Source organism: Cyprinodon variegatus, unplaced genomic scaffold (genome assembly GCF_000732505.1).
Source record: "Cyprinodon variegatus isolate N-32 unplaced genomic scaffold, C_variegatus-1.0 Scaffold322, whole genome shotgun sequence".
NCBI classification, from domain to species: domain Eukaryota; kingdom Metazoa; phylum Chordata; class Actinopteri; order Cyprinodontiformes; family Cyprinodontidae; genus Cyprinodon; species Cyprinodon variegatus.
The window spans coordinates 680,110-694,767 of NW_015150775.1; the positions used below are offsets into that span (position 1 = coordinate 680,110).

The window sequence follows — 14,658 nt, forward strand, 5'->3', positions numbered from 1 at the left end:
CTTCCTGTTCAAAGGGAGTTTTTCCTCTCCACTGTCGCTACAAGCATGCTTGGTGTGAGGGATTGCTGAAGAGTCAATGAGTCGTTGCAATCAGGTGGTTTTCCTTAGAAAACTTTACATCAATTTGACTGGAGGGGAGAAATGCCTTGAGATGACATGTGTTGTGAATAGGCGCTATAGAAATAAACTGAATTCAATTGAATTTAGGATTTAGCATTAGCACGATGAACTAATGTAGCAAATATGCTACAAAGGGGTAATATTGTTATAAATTCAGTAAAACCAGTTAAACAGAGCAACAAGCAATATGTTTTTATCTCATTGCGGCTCACATTATAAGCAAAAATAGCCTCTAATTTCTGGTTCCATCATTTTCAGCTCCAGATTTCCTTATCAGGAAATATGTCCGTCAGAGACGTGTCCCAGTAGAAACGAATGTTTGCCAAAGGTTCCTAGGTTCACACTGAATGTATAAAAACAAACATTTGGTGACTTAACCTGCTATTATGTTGTTTATCTATTGATTTTCAAAGCGTCAGCATCGGAGCATCAGGATTGTTTGTTTAATACAAAACCGTTTGTTATATATTTGCTAAATTATGCGTCAAAAGCCTAGAGAGCTATTGATTTTTTTTCTGTCTCATCTTTAACATATTGCATCTACCCATTATGTCTTTTAATTTTCCATTCATCCATTTGCCAGTTATTGCACCTGTGTTGGTTATAGATTCAGTATTTAACATATTTAAAGATATCTGCAGTAAACAGATGGGGAGATTCTGTATTTCGGCAAGGCGTGGACTTTTGATGCATAGAATGTGAGGTAACCCTGAAACTGATGCTTTGGCGTGAAACAGCTCTGAGCGTCGGAGAAAAAGGGCAGCCATGTATCAGAAGAGTGGCAGCAACAGTCGGGGTGTCGCCATGCTTGGCAGGCTCCTGTGATGAATACGTTCTCACCTGCCGAGAGTGAAAGAGCAGGCGTCTGCTCCCATCATTGCACCCCCGCGGGGGAGGGGGGGCTCTGCGAGCACACCCAGCACACGGGCAGCCAGACTTGATACAGTAATTGGTGGAGGTGTGACCACTGAGAGCTCGGAGGGCTGCAGGGTGTTTGCCTGCTCCTGGATGAGCACCGGTGCGTGGAGGAGCCCCGTCGTTCTTCTAACTACAGATATACACCAAATAGATATAAAAACGGGTAAATCCAGATAAAAGCATCTCTCATCGTCGGCGACCGCGCATCTTTTTAAACGCATGCAAACTGCCTCTGTTGCTCTCTTTGAGCCTCCTGTCTTTCCCCAAACTATTTACCTCCTCGCTCTGCTGCAGACAGTGCACCAGGCGCTCCCTGCGCAGCGGCTTTGTGGCTTACAGTAAAAGAAGTTATCCTCTGAGCTCCTTACCTTTGAATGGGGCCATTAATCATGGTTTGAAGTATCACAGCAGCCTCCTTTACACACAGTTGCACACTGCAAGCCAACCCTGACATAGAGTGGAGTTGGAGAGCCATCTAGTGGTTAACAGGTGGTACAGCAGAACGGAGTTCCTCTGCCTGGAATCCACTGTGCGTTTCAACTTATTTACTTCTTTTCAGTTTTATTTATTTCTGCCAGCAGTTTGGGCTCATTTTGCAGATTGCTCATCCTGTGGTGACAGAAAGTGACTTTGGTCAGTGAAAGGGATGAAAATGAGCTGTGCTGAGGGAGAGAGCCGGGCCATCTGGGCCCAGTGGGGACTCCTGACACGAGAAGGCCCACCTTCATCTGAGCGCCCACAATTTAGCATGCAAAGACCGTAATTATGCATGCCCAAGGTGACAACGCCTTAAAAGAAAAGGATGAACGTGAAGGTGGCACCAGAAACGGCTCAGCTCCTCCGTGCAGAAGGTGGACTCCCCACTAGCAGCCGAGGGCGTCTTGGTGACCTTGCGACTGCTGGCAGACAGCTCCAGACGATGGCACCAGGCCTTCTGCCAGGTGGCAATGCCAAGGAAGACAGAATCAGAAGGAGGGGAGGGGGCGATGGGAGCCGCTCATGGGCTTCAGAGAAAATGCCTATAATCCTTCTGCCTGTTTAATATTAACCTGACAGCATGTTGTAAAGGAAGACTGCTAATTATGACCTGGAAAGAGAAGAGGGAATTAAGCATCCATCCAAGGTTAGAGATGTCAGGAAATATCAGTTCATTGATCTAATCGCATCGGTACCAACAGGAGCACCGTGTCTTTAAGGCTTCACTGGCTGGAAGGCTTTCATGTAGGAAGTAGTGATGGTTCCAGCAACACTGATGTTCAGCCGCATGTCAAAACCTGTGTCGCTGCGCGTATCGTTTCAAAGTCACGTGACAGAAACAGGAGCTGTGTTTCATAAGCACCTCCTTCAAAACAATACAAAAAAATATCCGATCTTTTCCAGTTTATCATCAAATTAATCAAGAAAGATCAGCCTCAATAAAAAAAGAAAGGTTTGACCTGAGTGGGAATATTTTGATCTCATGTTTGTTTCAATGTTCTGGTTGTGTCATCTTGTTCCTCTCAGTTATGTCTCAACTTAACTGAATTCAAACCGATTTCAAAGTGACTCTTAGTTTGCTGTTATTACTTATTATAAATCCTATAAAATCATTATTCATATATTCACTTCCATTAAATGTTCACATTCATAGATTGCATCTAAATTATCACATATTTTCAATTTAAAAACAAAGATAATAGGGAGTGGTTATCTAGTGCGTAGAGAACTGAGCTTGGGTCCCAGAGGTTCTGAGTTCAAGCCCCCCACCCTCCTGCCACTCTGGGTCCCTGAGCAAGACCGTTAACCCCAGCCTGCTCCCGGGTGCCAACAGTGCAGCCCACTTCTCGCCAAGGGAATCGGTTAGAGGCATAGGGGGAATTTCCCCATTGTGGGACAATAAAGGATTGACATTACATAAGAAATAATACATTATAGCAAGGCTTAAATCATATTATAGGCCATCAAATCAGAGTCAGTTAAAAGTATAGAGGACGAACTTTTATTTAAGAGGGTGGATCATCTAAATAAGTGGTCCTCCTAATTGTCAATCATTCTGGTGATATGTTCACGTAACACCGTCCTATGTGCTCGTTTTGTTAGCTATCTTTTTCTGCGCACTTTCAGGCGTATATGTGTGGTGAGCTATGGTTTCAGACAGTCATTGAAGCTCAGCTTTCTCACTGCGGTTCTTTGAAAATGGCCGAGGGTCGTTAGAGAAGTGTATAAGTAGAAAAGAAAGGCCCCAGAAGAGGCAGATGTATCCCAGAATGCTTGGCGCAGGCATCACGCGGTGGACCCAACTTGGAAATGATTATCTGTCCAAACGGTCAGTTAACTATTTAATCCTCGCTCTATATAGCAATGGAGGGATTTAGGGGTTAGGGCGGACGTTTGGGCACAGTAAGCTGGTATGAGCTATGAGAGAAGCAACCTTTAAACAGAGCGTGCACGAGGAGAAACGGGCTTGTGCACGCTCTCGCATGCGCATTTTTTTCAAAGTGGAGAGGGCGGGTCTTTAAAAAAAAATTTAGAAAACCCTCCACAACACCTTTAAGTCTGTCAGAGGCTGCCTGTAGTGATTTTAAATGTCCAGCAGGTGTCAGTATTCAGTGAGTATTCAGTTCAGTTAACTTTAAAACAGAGATAACACTTTAAACGGCTGATCTTTCAGAAAGAATAAACATTGCAGAGTCTTAATCAGGTCTTTGCTTTGAAACCTTCTTATCCAATAAATAAATAAATTGAACTTTATTGATCTCATAATGGAGAAATTAAGTCTCTGCATTTAATCCATCCCATCTTTGGGGGAGCAGTGGGCTGCCACTATGCAGCATGGGAGTGGGTTTCAAACTCACAACCCTAGGATTTCTATCCCCTGACTACTAGGCCGCTGAAATCTGTCTGAATGGATGCTTTGGATTTCTTTTTTTTTTCTGAAAAGCTCCTTCAGGTGAAATTTGTTGTGATTTGCTTTATAACTATAAACTGTATTGAATCCTATTAAATGAACTAATTAGCATTTGGTGATTAGCATTACTAGATTTTAGAAAATCGTGGATTGGCTGTTATGTCGAGTAAAACTGTTTTTATCTTCCTCTATGAAGCTCTGAAAATCCTCTACTGTTATTGCTCTAAACTGTGGGTTTATAGTTGGGACGTTTTTATTGTTTCATGGTTATTGGTTAATGTTTTTTTCAGGAAGTTAAAAAAATTTTTTTTCCATGTCACACTGAGTATAGAGAAGCTCCAGCTATGCAGAGCAAGCCGGTCTGTGCAGATTTGTTTTTTTCACTTATGGAACTGATTATAAAAAGTTATTAAAAATAGATTTTAAAATAAAGAACCGGTGCGGCTATAAATCTAATCCCCACTTAATGAGCCTGTGCAGCATCTCAAACCAGAATGCTTATAGGCCTTTATTAAAAACATAATGGGAACATGATGGTCTAAAGAAAAGAGAAATGCAGCTTTAGAGGCTGTGGGACGGTTTATGTGCAGACCGAGGGGATTCTCAGGGATGGATCTGTGAACTTTATGAAAGTTTTTGTTTTGTTTCATAAAGAGGGGAGAGAGATGAGTTCTGCTTTCCTGCTCCGTCTTCCCCCGTTGTTGTTTTTTTTGTGAGGCTCAAAGAGGATCACTATTTTATCCATTTCTGTCCTCCTATCATGGGTAAAATATTCTAGTTTTTAATGTTTCCTTCATTGTTTTTGCACCAGTCTGTTCCGCTTACTATATACATGATGTAAACTGACCTTTTCCTCATAATATTTTATTCAGTATTTTCCCCCAAAGCCGATGTGTTTTACTTTGTAACTGTGTCTCTCTTCCTGTCAGACCCATGAAATTGCTGATGAATTGCTGCATAGTCGAATAGACGTTGCAAAGCTGCACCCTGCAGCAAATCGTATCGCAAGTTTCCTCCCCATCAAATTTCAGTGACTGCGTAACGCCACGATCTCTTCCGACACGATATTCTGTCGGATCGGACGCAAAATCGCATTCGGTGTTCATGGCTTCAGGCTTTTTAAAGATCAACCATCTTTTGCACCCTTAATTCTCCGCCTTCTCTTTACTTTCCTGATGCTCTGGGAGAATAGAAGTGATTTGCTCTCAGAGAGTCAGAGGAGAAAGAAAAACAGGAAGTCCAACGGCACATTTCTGGCTTTTCCTCTGATAAATGTCTTCTGGTCGCACATTTCCTTAGCCGTGTTTGTTCTAGTCCCCCCCACCCCACACACACACACCACCAAACTCCCAATATCACCCAGGCGCCCACATTTTCCTCCAGGAAGGCTTCACCCAACAAAGTAATAAAGGTAAAATAAGATGAAGCGCAGAATGATAGAGAAGAGCTGAAAGTGGGGATAACATCAGCTGAGGAGGAGAGATAGTAGAGAGAAGTGAAGACAGAATGAAAACAGAGTGCAGTGGGGGGGTAGGAGGAATATGAGAGCCTGTGGGTGGAGGTGGTGGTGGAGGTGGGGGGGTTCATCTCTCTTGACGGTGGCCCTGGGCCAAGAGCTGCAGGAGCAGGAGGGGAGAAACATTGACATTTTTATCTTTCCATTGAATTTAATCTGGGTGATGGACGAGCTGCCAGCGCTTTAATTTTCCTCACGCGAATTACAACACCCCCCCCCCCACACACACACACACACACACACACACACACACACCTTTGTCTGTTTGTGTCGCACAGAGACGCAAACGTTCTGCTGAGATGCGGCGTCGGCGTGAAATGATGGACGGGTGTCACTCGGCCTCCCGTTAATCACAGAAATGAAACAAACAGAAACGATTGGGACGAACGTCGCTCCATTAGCCTTCGCCTTGTCCTAATGCGTTTTGAAAAGATGCATTCATCGAAGCTGACAAACACACACATTAGGAAATCAACACCGTATTTCATTCATTTGCACAAACCTCAAGAACCAGCCCCCCACCTCCCCCAAGTTATTGCATGTGGCAATTCGCCATGACAGATCGCCAGTCGCGCCTAATAGTTCTTTAATGACTTCATTAAACTGTGTTGTGCGGCATATGATTGTGCTGCCAATTTGTCAGTGCGGGTAATGTCTGGGCGCTGGGGATGCCCCACTTTTATTTGTGAATTAATTGGACATGGGCTCTGCTCTGGCCCAACAGCCCCCCCCCCTCCCCTCTTGTGGCAAACACTACACTGATTCCCTTCAGCAGGGTTGCCCCAGATCAGAGCAGCAAACCTCCTCCAACCCAAGTTCTGTCAGACAGGCTGGACTTTTACTAAAACATAATTATATCATCAGTAGGGAAGGAAAAAAAGGCATGATTGTGTTTTTTCCTGTGAAGAAAGAGCAGCTTCCTCCTAAGTGTCAATAAGCCCTGGGTAGTAACACATTAACATGATCACAGCAGGGTCTTCATCTTGTGTTGCGCTTAGCGGTAGCATAATGCAGGATCAGGCTTCCAGCCCCCGCCTTCCTTGCTTGCTTTAATGTTCTCCCAGGCAGGGAGGCCTGTCGTTGGGCTGATGAATGAGCCGCGGCTCAGATCTGTGCTTTCCCCTCCTTGGCCCCAGTCCAGGGGCCCCCCTCTGTCAGATGGCCTCAGCATGCATACCTGCTGGGATCCAGGTTCGGATTGAGACCAGGAAATTGTGATTGTGTGTTTTTAAGGGGAAGATGGAGATGAAGGAGCAGATAGAGACGTCTGTGTTACAATAAATTCAATGATTCTGTTAGAGTCTGGCAATATGAAGTGGACTTAGAGATGTAAGAAAAGATTACTCCTTTTAGCAGAACATGGATCAGAGGAGAAACTGCCAGGATTGGCCAACGTTCTGAAATTACTGTAAGAGTGAGAGTGGGTTTCAAACTTACAGCCTCAGGATTCCAAGCTCTGTGCCCTAACCACAAGGCCACCACTTCCTTTCCAGTCCTCATAGAAGACTGTTTAGTTTTCAGACGGTTAGCTGACGTGTTTTAAATTTATGCTATAGAAATAAACTGAATTGAAGTGAATTAAGACTGAGCTATGCTATTTAATTCTATTCAGTTTATTTCTATAGCTCCAATTCACACCACATGTCATCTCAAGGCACTTTACAGTTCACCAGATCAGACAGGATTTAAAGTTTTCTATCTAAGGAAAACCAGCTGATTGCATCGACTCATTGACTCTTCAGCAATCCCTCACAATAAGCATGCTTGTAGCGACAGTGGAGAGGAAAAACTCCCTTTTAACAGAAAGAAACCTCCAGCAGAACCAGACCTGTTCCTGCACTGTTTTGCAGCACAGAAAAAGGGGGCAGGGATTATAAAAGTTAACCTGAATAAAAGTGGCTCATATGGGTTTAAAAGTCTGGAATTTAAATTTTTCATTCAGGTCAGGAAAAGTTGTGAATTTACGCTATAGAAATAAACTGAATTAAATTGAATTAAGACTGAGCTATGCTATTTAATTCAATGCAGTTTATTTCTATAGCACCGATTCACAACACATGTCATCTCAAGGCACTTTACAGTTCACCAGATCAGACAGTCAAATGGATTTAAAGTTTTCTATCTAAGGAAAACCAGCTGATTGCATCGACTCTTTGACTCTACAGCAATCCCTCACAATAAGCATGCATGTAGCGACAGTGGAGAGGAAAAACTCCCTTTGAACAGGAAGAAACCTCCAGCAGAACTTAGAATGCAGTACTTTCCTTCACGACTGAAAATGATTGTTTTCTACTTTCGGCTACTTTAGATCATCAAAGAAATGTAAAATAATAGAACGTATGGGTAATAATATGTTGAGACTCCAAAAGAGATTTGATCCTTAAGAAATCGGGTGCAATACAGTTAGAGTAGAGGGGCACCGAGAAGATCTGGTACCTACAGCGGCTCTGAAGCTCTTTGGTTACAAAGCTGAGTTTTTTATGAAAGGCAGCTTTTATATTGATCGGAAAATCATTTCATTTATCTCAAACTAAGGTAATACTTGGGTCAAAAGCTACGCAGTGACTGAATGAGTGTCTCAGCTGCTTTCTATCCAGCAGAGAAGAACATCAATAACAACCTAATTACACATTTTTCAGTCTGAGAATAGGTTTTATTAAAACTATACTGTCCAATAATTCATAAGGAGTTGAGTTGTTTTTTATTTTTCTCTCTCAGCAGCTCATTTTGGACGTCTGTAACGTTGATCTGTGGAGGATGAAACAATCTGAGAGGGTGATGGGGGGGGGTGTAAGGGGGGAGAAAAAGCTGGAGGCCTTTTTATTCCCCCGTTGTGGACGTTACAGCCGAGCCCTTTTAAAACCATTAGAGGCTGGATATTTGTCATATTATGTTATTACATTAGCTGGTACCCCTAATGAAAGTTGTGGCAATTCGTCAGCCTTATGGATAGCTTCATCCCCCACTACTATTCATCAACCGGCACCCCATCTCATCCAATCTACACACACACGTTTTTCCAGGACGTAATCAGAGCCGGTGTGGATAGGCTGGGAGATATGGATCGGGTATGTAATGGGATTCCAATGCTAAACACCCGCCCTGTGTTTTCTGTCATTTGGGGTGATCATGCTCTCAGCCAGATCGCCCAGAGGGAAACAACAGTGGATTATGTCAAATCTTATTCCCTCTCCTCACACCATTACCACAGCCATTCCTGGATGCAGCTGTCTCACAACATTTGTCTTTCAGCCTCTGAAAACAAAAGGAGGCCTTTCTGCCGCCGCTGCACAAAAAAAGGGGTTGGATTTCTCAATTCCTGCCTCTAAGTTGATGGAGATTGCATTAAAGCAAACAGAATCAGTATATTGTGCAGATGAAAAAAACTTCTTTATCAGAGATAAATGAAACATCTTTAAAAACTTTCTAAATGTAAAAACTGAGAGATTAGTTTGGCATTTCCTCTAAAACCTCCAAGTAAAGTCAAGTTGAATAAACAAACTCTGTGGTGGAAACCTAACAATGCATATGTTCCTGTAGGACACAGAGGTGTCAGTATTATGCTGTGGGAGTGTTTTTTAATAGATTTGAGCTGGTCATAATTCTAAATAAGTCATGAAATGTGGACTTTAAGGTTGGAATTGCAGTGGAAGGTGTTACCAGGTCATCAGGGCTCATGCAGCTAACAATTATTTAGCAAATCGATTATTTTTTCGATAAATCCATTAATAGTCACATAGAAAAAGGTTATTTAAAGAAGATTTTATTCAGAATTTAAACTAAAACTACTTTGCTTAAGGACTTCTGGATAGAACTTATTAAACATTAGTTGTTCTTTTTAAACTCAACATTTTTATATATTTGTCTTGGTTTTTGCTTAAGTAGTGCTCCGAGTGGGTTTTGTCTTTAACTGTTATTCAATTACTAAATTAGGTGACAATTCTGTCCATAATCGATTAATCGTGTCGGTCATAACTTGGGCTGAAAAAAAATTCTTGCTGCTCAGATTTTCTATGTAAAAACTTTTGGGAGTGAGTTTTTCAGCAATAAAACAGATGCTGATTTGTAGTTAAGCTTTAAAAACGAGAAAAGGTTCTTAGAATCAGACTTGGTTTGCGAGTCGCTGTAAATGTTTTGTCCAGCGGTTTAACTCCTTGTGTTTTCTCCGCTCTCTGTAGCTGTGAGGAACGACCGGAACAAGAAGAAGAAGGATGAGAAGAAGCAGGAGTGCACAGAGAGCTACGTGCTGAGTCCAGACACGGAGCAGATGATCGACAGGGTTCGCAAGGCGCATCAGGACACTTTCCCCTCTCTCTGCCAGCTGGGCAAATACACTACGGTCAGTGGCTTCAAAAATACACGCCGATTCGTTTTCTGTTGTCGGCCGCTGTCGTCTGACCCGTCCATGTCTTCACAGACTAACAGCTCGGAAAGGCGCGTCTCCTTGGACATCGACCTGTGGGACAAGTTCAGCGAACTGTCCACCAAGTGCATCATAAAGACGGTGGAGTTTGCCAAGCAGCTGCCGGGTTTCACCACGCTCACCATCGCGGACCAGATCACCCTGCTCAAAGCTGCCTGTCTGGATATTCTGGTACGAAGAGCCGCTCAATCCTTCATCCAAATTCAGTCGTTTGATATCAGGTTATATTTTTAAATCTTCCTTCCTTCCAGATACTGCGGATCTGTACTCGTTACACGCCGGAGCAAGATACCATGACCTTCTCAGATGGACTCACGCTAAACCGAACCCAGATGCATAACGCCGGCTTTGGTCCCCTCACAGACCTGGTTTTTGCCTTCGCCAACCAGCTCCTGCCTCTGGAGATGGATGATGCAGAAACGGGGCTTCTTAGCGCCATCTGCTTGCTGTGTGGAGGTATGACACCCCTCTCAACCCTAAGTGAGCAAATACTTATGATAGGCATGTTTTAGGCCTGCAGTTTTTCCTCAAAAGCCTGCTGTATCTTCCGCTATACTGCCCTCTAATGGAGCACGTAAAGATTGCAGGTGGATTTGCTAATTTTTATTCAGTAATGTAAAGATTGTTGCAAATGTTTATGAGCAAATTCTGTATAAAAATGCAAGATTGATTGATTGACACATCAAAATCAAACATGAAATATTTTCTAACAGCTGTTTTATCTTATTTTATCTCATTAAACGTCCCTTTTTTTTGTTTTGTTTTTTTTTTAGATCGGCAAGATTTAGAAGAAGCTGACAAAGTGGACATCCTGCAGGAGCCCCTTCTGGAGGCCCTGAAGATTTATGTACGGAAACGGAGGCCCCACAAACCTCACATGTTCCCCAAGATGCTGATGAAGATTACTGACCTGAGAAGCATCAGCGCTAAAGGTTCGTTCTTCATCGCTTATTTCTTTGTTTCCAATTAATTAGGAACAGCTATTTGGTGAAACGCTTATCTGACTTGACACATAAAGGTACAGAAATTCCAGTATTTTTCCCAAAAAATTGACTCTTGGAGTTAGTAAATCTTGTGAGGATTAAACACCTTTTAAGTAAAAGTAAAAAAGTACAGGTTTTACATTATACTTGAGTACAAATTTAAAACAAAGCTTTCACCTAAAATGATACAAAATAAGTTCAAAAATCTATCTTTAAAGGACACATTTCTATGCACAGAAATTGGGTTAAATTTTCATCTTCAACTTTCATTCTGTGAACAAAAAGTAATTAAAATAATAATAATAATAGAATGTAAAATTAAACGAATCTTGTAAATCCAAAACAACAAAATCAACAAAATAAAGAACCTTTTAGAATCTGTTTTTGCTCCTAAATGGTTGAATAAACCAATGAGCTTAGAGACAGAAATATTTATGGTTTTTAATCCATTATTGAGGTTATTTAACCATCAGATGGTTTGGAATTTATACTCATTTAGATTTTTACTTAGAAGCCCCTAAATTTGATGCAACTTCTTTGAAAAATGATTCCTTAGAAGTCTGAACAGAAGGTTGTGTTGCCGTTTGAGCGTCAGATTTAAACAAGAAACGGCGTCTCTGAAGGCTCCTGATATAAAAAAAATCTGTCCTTAATGGTGTCATTTTTTTTTAAGCATTAAATCTTTCTCGTTTAACATGTTTAAGTCTCAGCCCTACAAACATATAACTGCCTCTTAGTGTTAATATTTTCATATAACTCCATGGCTGCTGTTTCAGCTCCTCTGCAAAAAAATGTTAATCTAAGTCAATTTTTCTTAAAATAAGTGCTTTTTTTCTTTAAGTAAGCAGGGAAGTGAGACTCTTTGCCAATTTAACAAGACAATTTACATTTGAAATAAAAAACACAACAGAATTTTCTTATTTCAGGTCAATAATATCTAATTATCTTATTTTAAGTGTAGAAATACCCTTTCTGGTGGCAGATCGTCTTATATACCTACTCAAATTAAGGTTAAATACTTAGTTACTTACTTACAACTTTTTAGAAAGTTTTTGCGGTTTATTTTTTCAGTTTATTTATATAGCATCAGTTCTCAACAATCATCTCAAGGCATTTTTCAGTTCACCAGATCATCCAGTCAAATTGATTCAAAGTTTTCTATGTAAGGAAAACCAGTTGATTGCATCGACTCATTGACTCAAAAACAATCCCTCACACTAAGCATGCTTGTAGCGACAGTGGAGAGGAAAAACTCCCTTTTAACAGGAAGAAACCTCCAGCAGAACCAGACCTGTTCCTGCACTGTTTTGCTGCGCAGAAAAAGGGGGCAGGGATTATAAAAGTTAGCTTGAATAAAAGTGGCTCATATGGGTTTAAAAGAGTGGAATTAAAATTTTTCATTGAGGTCAGGAAAAGTGAGCCTTGATCCGAACCTCTGAGCTGATTCCAGATCAGGATTGGATCCATCTTTATCATACAAGAGAAGGAGTGAATAAAATGAGTAAAACGTTGTGTTTGTCCGTCTGCAGGGGCCGAGCGCGTCATCACACTGAAGATGGAGATCCCTGGATCCATGCCGCCTCTCATCCAGGAGATGCTGGAGAACTCGGAGGGACTGGAGAGCGGAGCTGCAGGCAGCAGGCCCAGCGGAGCCCCCCCAGGCAGCTGCAGTCCCAGTTTGTCCCCCAGCTCGGCCCAAAGCAGTCCCGCCACCCAGTCGCCGTAGTAACCGCTCTCTCCTTTTTTAAGTGTTTTTTTCCCTCGTCATATGGTCTCCTCCCACGTGGTTCTGAACAGAATGTGGGGGCGAAGGAGGCGGGCTTTGATCCTAACTGATGATCACAGGAGACTGGCAGAGCCGCCTCCTTTACTCCGAAGGCCTCCGTCACTAAGGAACGCTCTCCACGCGGGAGGGGGGTGGGGCGAGGCTGGAAGGGGGCCGCCAGGAGCCGCGCCGTAAACCCCGCTGATGACTCCTCCACCTCCCTCCTATCCCCTCTCCTCTCTCCACCTTCCCTTAAAAAGGACGGAAACGGGTCTGGACGCAGCGGCTGTTTGGAGCGAGCGAGGGCGGCGCGGCGGGACGGAGACACGGACCATGACTGACTCTCACACACAGCAGACACTTTGTCCTCGTTTCTCTGAGACAAGCTGCGACAGCGGAGCTCATCGGAAAACCCTCCTCCTCTAAAGACTTGGGTTCTTTCCGCATTTTTTTTTTTTGTTTTGTTTTCATTTTCAAAGAAAAACAACCAGATTTTGTACAAAAGATATATAAATATATATAAAAGAGTTACAGAACTAAGGTGGTTGGCGTGTCCGGGAGAAAAACGGCCAGGCTGAGACCAGGACAAGTTTACCGCGCTGAGATTGGGACTCCGTCACTGTTCGAATCTCTTTCATACCTATCAAAGATTAATGAGAGACTTTCAGTTTCACCTTTGTATATTATAATGAATAACAAAAAAGAAAAAAAAAAATGATGTTGACATTTCTCTCGAGTCGTACACAAATGTTCACAGGAAACGTTGAATATCACCTAATATTCCAGGATGGATTTCTTTTCCCTTTAATCCTCGCTTCTTCTGTTCTGTTTTTTTTGTTTTTGTTCCGCTTTTTCCTCCAAGAGAATGAAAAGAAAACTGATTGTATGAACTTGGCTGTATGATATCGTCACAGGTCCTCTCAAGAAATCAAATTAATGAAGAGTCATTATTGAGGTGTATTTTAAGTGGCTTTGAGTTTGTGTAAATAAGCTGTATTCATTTCTTTAAAACTATGAAGAGTTTTAGGCCTCACCTTATTTTTTTGTTTTTTTTTTGTTTTTTTTTTATTGAAATCCTGTGTTTTGTTCTAGTTTATGTGGTTCAAGAAAAAATACATTTTTGAGCACATTTTTACTGAAGGAAGTTCTTTCATGTTTTATGTCCTGCTAAAAGTGTTGGACGAGCCCTTCACCGATCACTGGCTGTTCAGAATGTGACCTTCGCACACACGTCCGACTCCCGCCCCTTTAAATTCAAAGCTGTGTCTTTACTCTATGATAACTAGGCATGGGCCGGTTTGCATTTCTCTCAGTAAGAGTAAATAAATGCCTCACTTTCTGACTATTTGATTTCAGAATAAGGAAAATTGTAATAAAAACACAAATGAAGAAGAAAATTGTCATATTTGCTTGATTTTAAATCCCACAGAATGGAAACGAGTTTTTAACGAGAACAAACGACATTCTTTATTACATATCTGTAGTATTTATGATTTTAAAACATTTGTTTTTCTTAAATTCATAATAATAATACAAGAATGAGACCTTCACCATCGATATCAGAGATCCACCGGTACAGATATTTTTTTAAGGCCAATGCTGATACCAATTATTGTGACATCAGCCTAAATAATCACTGATATGGGCTGCTGATTCTTATTTTGGTCTGATTCTTTAACCTAATGTTGATTCTTCTTCCTCAAAATGATAAAAATGACTTAAAATTTGAAATTAACAGAAGAATAAAAACAGAACAACGGCTGCTTAATGCAGGAAATGAATCGCCAGACGAATGCAACCATCAGCAGATTCCGGTATAAGTAAAAAACAATGCTAATATCTGCTAAAAATATCGGCCAGTCGATCCCTAATCGATGTAAAAGTTTATTTTGGTTTCCAAGACGACGGTAAAACCCAAGTTATTCACACACCTGATTTATATTTCAAACTATTTTCATTCAGTCCATTTTTATATAGAAAAAGATCCATAATTTAAAAGGTATTCGTATAAAACCAGGAGAAAAGCATTTGTGTTAATATAAATTA

General features: G+C 41.6%; 1 protein-coding gene across 3 annotated transcripts in view; it reads left to right on the forward strand.

Moving 5' to 3' along the window:
- Positions 1–14,658, forward strand: part of rara (retinoic acid receptor, alpha) — a 269,315-nt gene extending 254,657 nt beyond the window's left edge. For all 3 annotated transcript variants that reach the window (XM_015384768.1, XM_015384769.1, XM_015384767.1), the window contains 5 exons: positions 9,620–9,780; positions 9,859–10,035; positions 10,116–10,320; positions 10,638–10,796; positions 12,377–14,658. In XM_015384768.1, the coding sequence (XP_015240254.1) occupies positions 9,620–9,780; positions 9,859–10,035; positions 10,116–10,320; positions 10,638–10,796; positions 12,377–12,573 (899 nt within the window). In that variant the 3' untranslated portion in view covers positions 12,574–14,658. The remainder of the gene's footprint in view (positions 1–9,619; positions 9,781–9,858; positions 10,036–10,115; positions 10,321–10,637; positions 10,797–12,376) is intronic.